We start from the raw sequence: 10,354 nt of genomic DNA, 5'->3' as shown, positions 1-10,354 counted from the left end.
CCTCCACTTGCTACTCCAATTTAGAATTTCATTTCTTTCAGATGTTCTTCCTGAAACATCAGGCTCAAAAAGGCCTTATCTCTTGCAGTGATCAAGATATTTCTCCTCTGCAGGTTGGCTGGGGGTGGTGGGTGGTACACAGTATGTAATGGGGAACACTTGCAACCAGGGGTCTTTTCGTAGAAAAATAGCTGCAGGAGCTCATTAGCATATAGCATGCTAATGAGCTACTGGGCTATTAGCATATGCCATGCCCCCTGACATCACCGGAAGTGATGGCAGAAGGGGAAGCAAAAGGGGGGAGGCATCTTCAAAAGCCTCCCCTCCCCTTCCCTTGGGGGGGAGCGAAGAGAGAAGGGGTTTAAACTTTAAACCCCTTCTCACTAGAGTTGGGCCACAGGAGGAAAGACAGAAGGACAGAGAGAGAGTAGAGAGAAGGAAAGAAGGAAGGAAAGAGGGAAAGAAACAGAGAAAAGGAGAGAAAGAAAAAGGAAGGACGGAAAGATGGCAAAGAGATGGAGGGAGGGAGGCTCTCCCACCACCCCCCATCAAGCCCCTGCCACCCCCACCCCCGCGGATAGCTTACTTACCACTTCGGCGGGGGGTCGGGGAAGCCAGCGTTGGGGCTCTCCAGGCGTCCCCCAAGCTGCAGCGCTCCTGGTGGGCCGGGGGACGCGGCGACAGGGACCCGGGGCGAAGCTCTCCGGGCCTCGCACGAGCCGCAGTGCTCCCGCACGGCTCGGGAGGGCCGGGGCAAGGCTGTCCGGGCCTCGCCCGAGTCGCAGCGCTCCCGCGCAGCTCGGGGAACCCTGGGGCAAGGCTCTCTGGGCCTTGCCTGAGTCGCAGCGGTCCCACGCGGCTCAGGAAACCCAGGGGCGGGGATCGTGGGACCCGGGGGCGGGGCTTGCCACCACGCGCACTGGCAGAGCAGCGCTCCGGAGGGCTCCGGCCCAAAAAGACCCCTGCTTGCAACAAGGTAAGAAGAAAGAGAAGAGATTGGCTTTCTACCCCGCCCTTCACTCAGCGTCTCAGTGGCTTACAAACTCCTTTCCCTTCCCCTCCCCACAACAGACACCCTGTGAGGTAGGCAGGGCTGAGAGAGCTCTTTCCAGAACTGTCCTTGAGAGAACAGCTCTGATAGAACTATGGCTTGCCCACGATCATCCAACAACTGCAAGTGGAGGAGTGGGGAATCAAACCCAGTTCTCCCAGATTAGACTCCGCGCACTTAACCACTACACCAAACTGGTAAGAGCTATGAACACATTGGAGCATGTTTGTCCACAAACATGGGCTGGGTCACACGTGTCAGAGAAGACCTGAAATCACACCCTGGATGTGTAGTCCAAATAAACTCATGGACGAATTAAGAAAGACCAGTCAGTAGATCACAAAGGGGGCAGAATACTTAATACTGTGATGCGCCAAAGTTGAAAACACACAGTGATTTTGGCTAACCAGGGATTTTTTTGATACAGAATATGAGTGCTCGGGAAGCCATCTCAGAAGGTCTACTTGTAATTAGATCCCATTTTATTCAATGAGGCTTTACTTCCTGGAAAGTGTTCTTTAAAAAAACAATAAATTTGCACATAATATATTTATTTCAGGGGGATTTAAAGGACTTCCTGCCCCCACTCCTGGTCCCCAACAAGAGAAATTGGGCCAAAAAATTACATTTTGGCAATGCTGCAATGTAACTTCCAGTTAGGGTTGCCAGTTCAACTTACCTGGCCAAAAGGGGTCTCCTGACATCCTTCCAGGAGACCAGAAGTGATGTTGGGCATTTTGGGGGCTACTTCCAGTTTCAGGTGTACATTCAGTCGGGGGTGACACACTGGTTTTTAGGCAAAACTCTATGGTAAATTTGGCTTCAAACCATAGAGTTTTGCTCAAAAAACGGAACATCACCCCCAACTGGACGGAGGTCCGAAACCAGAAATAGGCCCAAAAAGGTTAGTTGGAGGTGGGATTTCCCCCACTGGCAGTGGGCAAGAGCCTGCAGAAACGGGGGTTCCCCCGCTCCCACCAGGGGGCTAGCAACCCTACTTCCAGTCACATAACTGGGAGCAAAATCATCCATCACCAGGAAGCTCTAACAATTCCTCAAACTTTACGGTAAAACCATTGACGTGTGATGCCACTTCTGGCTACATGATGAAGTGACATCACAGCATCACATGATGTTGCACAATGCTCAGCCCTGCCCCCAGACGTTTCCAGAGGCTGCTAGTCCTCAGCTCACAACCATAGTTTCTTTGGATATGCATTCATTTTTCATCTTGACCCCCCTCCCCAAAATAAAACATGTTGGACGCCACCAAGCCATTTCCACCATTCTAGAAAAGTTACTTCTGTCCATACCTCATATATCATTTCTCCTTGCAGTTAAGTCTTTAGCAGTTCCTCTCAGTCCCTTACTTTCTTAAACTCCTCTGTGCTGAAGATTTGACACTGCACTGAGCTCAGAGACAGCTCTGTGGGTGAACAGAAATGTCTGCTTTGGACTCTTTCTTCCGTTCATTTCACCCAGAAACTGCACGGTGAGGGGGAGGAGGAATCACAACGGGAGAACTATATTATAAACTATAAACAAAACTAGAACACTTTCCATGGTAACAAAGGGAACGGTGAGGACCCAGTTCTGCTTACAGCAGTAAAATAAAACCCCGTGGAAAGGAAAGAAATTATTTGGGTCATACGCAGGAGAGCTTGCTTTGCCATTCAGGCTGCAGGCTGGCCACTCAGGACTGGCATTTGCCTCTGCAGCAGACAGAACAGATTATGCAGCTTTTCACTCGCATGGACAGAGTGTAACAGGTTGACAAATGTGGTACAGGAAGGAATTTCCCCTGGGTCAGATTTTCTGAGGGCCATGTTGGGGTGGGGAGGGTTTGCCCGCCTCAGTAAATATGGCTGATCTTGCTGGGTTGAGCTCTCTGGGTTGGCTTAGCTGTGTGTGTCCCAGCCAGAGATCTACGATGCTAATTGCAAAGACTTCCCTTCCTCTGAGACGGCATGCTTCAAAGCACCAGGGAAACTGCCGGGATGTGTACAAGTTTCACATGCACTCTTGGGTGTGTTTATGTGGCTGCTCAGGTCCTACTTGACTTTTAGTGGGTGGTGTTTTTTTTAGGGGGGGTGTCTCTCATTCAGACTCCCTGGTGCGGAGAAAACAAACAACAACAACAACAACAACAAAGATTCCCCTCCGCTTCCCCGAAAGGTCATTGCCTTCCAGCACCATTTTTCCTGACTTGGTGACCGCCCCCCACACTGAGCCCCCTTCCGTGCCCTCTCTTCCTCCAAGACTACCGTGCCTCCGGGCTGCTGTCTGACAACCAACTCATCTGCCCAGCTGAGAGAGTCGGGCAGCCTCCCGCCTCAGCCTGACCTAAACCTGACAATGCCTTCTGCTTCTCTCTGTCTGCAAACACCCCTCCTGCTTCCCTCGCCAAAGTGAGAGACAGCTAATGCTTTCAGCTCCTCGCTGGGGAGCGCGAGGAACTCGACTGTGCCAGCCGAATCTCTATGCCTCCCTCGCTGGCACAAGTCAGACACCGCCGACGCATTTGCAGCCTAAAAAAAAAAGCTGGCTCAGAAATAAATAAATAAGGCAAGGAAGTGGAACGCTTCTGTCTGAAGAAATTAGACAGCCATTATTCTCCCGTTGCACTCAGGCTGAAATGGAGGCCTTGGGGAGGAAAAGGATTGCCAGAAGGGATCATTCCTAAATCGTGTAATTCCTAAATCTTCCATACACACACACACAGACACACACACCACTCCAGAACTGATTATTAGCGGTTATCTAGATGTAGTCATCTGTGGTTTTATTTCATGCAAGGCTTGTACAAGGCCTCTTCACCATGCAATTGCAAACATAGATGAGAAATGCCCCATTCTAGTGCCTGGGTAGCCTTGAGTGCCGCATTGATGAGGCAGAATATGTTGGAAAAATAGTCAAAAAATGCTTAAATTGTTCATAGTGTCAATGGATCTTGCTTCACTGAATGAGGAGAGTTTCTTTCTGTTTAAAAAGCTTTATTTCTAAGGGTAAAGGGTATACAGGAAAACTACAAATAAACAAAACATCTAAGAGCTACATTTCTGCTGCTTACTTCTCAAAGCATAGTCACACACTTCTCTAGCAGTGGTGGACAAACACCTTCTTCTCGACCCCTAGAAAGGAAGTCACCTGAAAACAGTAACCAATCATTGTCTGTAAACACACTCAGATTTGCAGGCTTTTTCCACATTGGCTGTCTGCCAGGTTGTCCTTCTAGGTCATTCTAGATAATAGCACAGAAAGGTAAACAAGTTGACCCTATAATGGCTGGGATCTGAGACCTTGCAAACACATACATTTCCAACACCCCTTCTCAAGATCTAACATGTAAGCCATTATACATCACCCCTTCTCAAGATCTAACATGTAAGCCTTTATACATATACATATAAAACATTATTCATTATTTACTTCAACGTTTGTATCAATCATATTCAGCATTTCACGTAGACGTTCAAATTTCTCTTTGGTTAGTGGCTGAGTCAGAATGCCAGCCACCATTTCCTCTGTACGACAGTGTTCAATATCTATCAGCTTCTTCTGGTACAAATCTTTCACTAAAGCACACTTAATACCAATTGATCTACTTCTTGCATTGGTGCTTTCTTCCTTACATATACTTATACAAGCCTGATTATCCTCAAACATAAGTATAGGTACAGGTTCTCTTATTCCAAAGTTCTTTAACATATGAAAAATCCATTCAAGTCTACTACAGGCACTTGCTGCTGAAACACACTCAGCTTCTGCTGTAGACTGTGCCACAACACTTTGCTTTCTACTAGTCCAGTCTATTAGTCCATCTCCATAGAAAAATAGATACCCGCTAGTTGACTTATAATTGTCTGATTCTTTTCCCCAGTTGGCATCCATATATGCGACTAGTCTGGGCCCTTCAGATGGTCCAATTCTCAGTTGTAAGTCTATAGTTCCTTTCAGGTACCGTGCCAGTTTCTTTATTGCACTCCAATCATGATGATTAGGTCACCTCAGGTAACCATGCAACCAACTCTTCAGAAGCAGTCCCAGATGTCTGTGGATCAGTCGCACTGGAAACACTTGGAAAATCACGCTCATCAACAAATACAACATTGTGTTCCCTAACAGTGTGATTTTGGGGATTGTATATCCTGTATCCTTTTCCACCAAGAGGATATCCTATTACAAATCCAACTTCAGTTCTGGGATCAAGTTTTCCCCTTTTCTCTTTTGGTATGTGAGCATACCCTTTGGAACCAAAAGCTTTGATGTGCTTTAGTCCAGGCCTGAAAAGGAGTGGTTCCAGTAATCTTTGAGACCTTGCAAACACATACATTTCCAACAGAAAACACACTCTTACTTAGGGCTCTGGACAAACATAGCCTCATGATAAAGGGCTGCCAAGCCCCCGAGGAGGTTACCATAGAATTTCCAGTGATTCCTAGAGCTACCCTTTATTACTTCCAGGCAGCTCTAGGAATCAACAGGAACTCTATGGTAAGACTTTCCTGTAAGTAGACAAGGCCTTTTCTTTTTAATTTTTCCTCTGAGCCACTGCCGCCCTAATTTAACATTGACTGCCCTTCCTCCTGTCCTTAAAGAAGACGGGACAGAAATCTACATATTAAAAATAGATTACAGAAAAGTGAATTATATATAAAATATTGCAAAATTTTGCAAATTTTCTCCATTTGCATCACTTATTTTAAAAAATATATAACTGAGATATCATTGACATGGGATTTGGGAATTTAAAAAGACCCCACAGGTGTGGATCCTACCAGTCCATTCAACAAAGCCTATGAAGCCTTCCTCCAACAGAAGAAAAACTTAAATTGGAGGAATGACCTGCTTAATTTTTTAATCTGTTGTGGGAAGTCTCCATAGGCTCAGGTTCAATTCCCAGCATATTCAGTTAAAAGGATCAGGTAGCAGGTGATGTGAAAGACCTCAGCCTGAGTTCCTGGAGAGCAGCTGCTGGTCTAAGTAGAGCAGGGCTATTTTTGGGCAGGAACGCACAGGAACGGAGTTCCGGCTGGCTTCAGAGTTGGCCACACCCACTACAGCCAAAACCTCTGCATGCAAGCTACAGAGGGATCTTTGTAAGGAATTGCCCACTGGGAGGGTCAGGACTCCCTGCTTTCCTTTCAAGTTCTGAGGCCTTGCTTCTGTGTCTCCAGCTGCCCAGCACCTGGTCACCACAGGGTGGTGCCTCATGTACCCCTAGAGGAATAGCCACTTGCCAACTGGCATGTCCAAGACAGTGGCAATCTATGTGGTATAGAGAACCACTACCAGCATCAAAAGTTATAAAATATTTATTAAAAAGATGTTCACAAGCATACTTTTAGCACAGCACCAGACTGAGCAAGGGATTCAAAAGAAATGGGTAAAATGCAATTCCTCTGAACCTCCCTCCATACATGCCCTATTGGGAGTTAAAAATATAGGAGAGGCTCCTTAGCTTTAGGAAGTTACAGATCTCTACAGAGTTATCATTACCTTGAAGCTTCCTTCTGGTAACTCTAGGAATCAACAGGAACTCTATGGTAAGACTTTCCTGTAAGTAGACAAGGCCTTTTCTTTTTAATTTTTCCTCTGAGCCACTGCCACCCTAATTTAACATTGACTGCCCTTCCTCCTGTCCTTAAAGAAGACGGGACAGAAATCTACATATTAAAAATAGATTACAGAAAAGTGAATTATATATAAAATATTGCAAAATTTTGCAAATTTTCTCCATTTGCATCACTTATTTTAAAAAATATATAACTGAGATATCATTGACATGGGATTTGGGAATTTAAAAAGACCCCACAGGTGTGGATCCTACCAGTCCATTCAACAAAGCTGATGAAGCCTTCCTCCAACAGAAGAAAAACTTAAATTGGAGGAATGACCTGCTTAATTTTTTAATCTGTTGTGGGAAGTCTCCATAGGCTCAGGTTCAATTCCCAGCATATTCAGTTAAAAGGATCAGGTAGCAGGTGATGTGAAAGACCTCAGCCTGAGTTCCTGGAGAGCAGCTGCTGGTCTAAGTAGAGCAGGGCTATTTTTGGGCAGGAACGCACAGGAACGGAGTTCCGGCTGGCTTCAGAGTTGGCCACACCCACTACAGCCAAAACCTCTGCATGCAAGCTACAGAGGGATCTTTGTAAGGAATTGCCCACTGGGAGGGTCAGGACTCCCAGCTTTCCTTTCAAGTTCTGAGGCCTTGTTTCTGTGTCTCCAGCTGCCCAGCACCTGGTCACCACAGGGTGGTGCCTCATGTACCCCTAGAGGAATAGCCACTTTCCAACTGGCATGTCCAAGACAGTGGCAGTCTATGTGGTATAGAGAACAACTACCAGCATCAAAAGTTATAAAATATTTATTAAAAAGATGTTCACAAGCATACTTTTAGCACAGCACCACACTGAGCAAGGGATTCAAAAGAAATGGGTAAAATGCAATTCCTCTGAACCTCTCCCCATACATGCCCTATTGGGTGTTAAAAATATAGGACAGGCTCCTTAGCTTTAGGAAGTTACAGATCTCTACAGAGTTATCATTACCTTGAAGCTTCCTTCTACTCTCCAGGACAGCACCTGGTTAAATGGCTGCCTCCTCCAGACCTCAGTTAAGAGTTCTGTCTGTTCTGATGGACTCAGCATCAAAAAGCTTCCTCCTTGCTCCTCTGAGTTTTATCTTCTCTCTTTTTCCCATCCACTGATCAGGTCAGACCAGGTCAGCAAAGCTTTTACTGAAGTCTCTAGACTTTTCCTTCCTGAAGCCTCTCTAGTATTTAATTCCTCCACATTTCTGTTCCCTGCTTGAAGGGGGAGGGACGCTTGACCATCCCATTCTCTCTAGCTAGACCTATTAGCATTTCTTAAGAGGTAGCTGAGATCGGCCTGGAAAGGAAGAGGAGGAGGAAGAGGAGGAGATTGGATTTATACCCCACCCTTCATTATCCGAAGGCATCTCAGAGTGGCTTACAATCTCCTTTCCCTTTCCTTCCCTTCCCTATAACAGATACCCTGTGAGGTAGGTGGGGCTGAGGGAGATCTTTTGAGAACTGCCCTTGAGAGAACAGCTCTGAAAGAACTTATGACTGACCCAAGGTCACACAAGCAGCTGCATGTGAAGGAGTGGGGAATCAAAACTGTTTCTCCCAGATTAGAATCCGCACTCCTAACCACTACACCAAACTGGCCATTGACTGACTTCCTCCTGCCCACTTGTTCTCTGCCCAGAGAAAAAAAATATTTAAAACTCAGAGCACAGGTTTTGCTCATTTCAAACCCCCAAGGAAAAAAATGCATTTCTTCACAGCTTTACTTAAGTCTTACCCCAATCCAAATGCTCTTTTTGTACCAGCCATTCTTTCCATTTTCCACTAACTGTCCACCTAGCTATCTAGTTGTCTATTTCTGAGCATCCGTTCATTTTCATCAAGAACCATCATATGAACCTTGCTGTCCCAGTTTTCCTTTCTCTCTTCCATAACCATTACACATGGTAGGCCTCCCATTTACCCACTCAGAGTGGGGATTTACCCACTGCCCAAACACAATTTTCCATCCCCAAGGAACTGAGGAGAGATTTTCTAAAAATTGTCCCAATATAATGATGCTCTAGGAATTTCCCCTAGTCTCTGTGGTACAAGACCATAGAGACAAGGGAAAGTAGTCTAGAGAGTCACCTGGAATTGATGTCATGTCCTCTTTAAACTCTGCTCTCCTCAGGCACTGCGTCCCAAATCTCCTGGCATTTTCCCTGGTGGCACGGGAACTCTAAACATGGTTACCAGGGCAAGTGGAAGAGAGAGGAGATGAGGGAAATACCATATTTAGAAATTTTGAGGAGACAGTGCATGGCCATTCTATTTGCCAGGGCTTTAGATCAGGTATAGATTACAGGTATCTTTTAGGGGGGGAGAATGGTTATTTGAATTTTGATTTATTTTGTATGTTTTTAATTTGTAATCCCCTTTGAGCCACAAGGGAAGGTGGGATATAAAAATAGGAATAACTCAATAGTGGTTTGTAAATAAATTTATCAAATAATTCATCTAGTGCTCTTCCAGGATTGGTTTTATTGCCTGATGATTTAGCACACAGACCAGTCCAAAATAGATAAATGCACTTACAATGCCTCTAAAAGATACAATTTTGCCTTTCCCTGTAAATCCCATCTATACTTGTCAAGTGACAGACCAGACCACCTTCTTCAGCCCTCCAATGTGATATCTACTCATCTCGGCAGACGGGTTTGCGTTTCAGCCAATACATTTTGCAAAGGCGAGTCAGAAAGGACATGCTACATCTTCGTGACAAATGAAGGTGTTTGATTAACATAATTTGTTTCTGTGGTTTGGTGTGTTGTTGTTTTTTAACATTTCCAGATCACTTGTTCTTTCCTCTCTTTTCAAGGGATATGGGGGGGGGCAAATCTCTTCTGACACAAAACGTTAATGCGTCCTTTGCTGTGACCTTCTGTGTCTGCCGTACTGGCTTCTCACCTCGCCTCTCTCTCCACTGTTCAGCAAATAAAAACCAGTCCCCGAAAGCGGCTTACGAGTCGAGAAGAGCTCCCGCTGGCCTTCGGCCAAACCTTTGGGGCTTCGAGTGCAACTTAAAAGGTCTTTCCTTCTGACACATATTTAAATGTACCGCTAAGCAGAGTGGGGAAACGGAGGGTATGGTGGGGAGTCAGAGGAAAATATGTTAAATGTCAGCATCTGACAGGCAGAAAATTAGAATTCATTCCCCTGGGAATTAAATGGACTTTTCTGCTTCTAGTCACTAACTATGACAAGGTTAACATTTTTCAGCTTAATGACTAAGGACATTAAGTGTGCATGTGAATAAGGAATAAAATTACTGGAGGGTACGCGGGCTCAAGTATGCAGAGATGACAACGAAAGCAGGGGTATGTTAATCCCAGAAAAGCCAGGCTCGTCTGCCATGAAGGAATCTCGATTAGAGTGGGAGTCCTAAGCTTAATGAAGTTGCACGTTATTCTGTGGCCTTCGTCGGGCTAGACAAGGAACAAGCAACTGTGACTGACGCAGCATTGAAGTCAAACTACCTGCTACCCTCCAGGGGTCATTTTTTGCAGGAGCGCACAGGAGCGGAGCTCTGGCAGTAAAGAGCCCAGGGGGCGGGCACATGCAACAAGTCCTACCCCCCTGCTCCTTCTCTCCCTCTTTGCCTCCTTTTTTCCTTCTATTTCTTTCCTTCTTTTTATTTCTTTCTTTCCTTCCTTTTTTCCTTCTTTCTTTCCCTCCTTCTTTCCTTTTCTCCTTCTTTCCTTCCCTCTTTC

General features: G+C 45.7%; 1 protein-coding gene across 1 annotated transcript in view; it reads right to left on the bottom strand.

The window, feature by feature from the left end:
* Positions 1-586: 586 nt before the first annotated feature.
* ANKRD60 (ankyrin repeat domain 60) overlaps positions 587-10,354 on the bottom strand; it is a 38,399-nt gene continuing 28,631 nt past the window's right edge. The window contains exon 6 of the mRNA XM_015423354.1: positions 587-962. Within this exon, the coding sequence (XP_015278840.1) occupies positions 587-962 (376 nt within the window). The remainder of the gene's footprint in view (positions 963-10,354) is intronic.

Source organism: Gekko japonicus, unplaced genomic scaffold, assembly GCF_001447785.1.
Source record: "Gekko japonicus isolate JY-2015 unplaced genomic scaffold, Gekko_japonicus_V1.1 scaffold1580, whole genome shotgun sequence".
NCBI classification, from domain to species: Eukaryota; Metazoa; Chordata; class Lepidosauria; order Squamata; family Gekkonidae; genus Gekko; species Gekko japonicus.
This window is presented reverse-complemented; position numbering and strand designations above follow the sequence as displayed.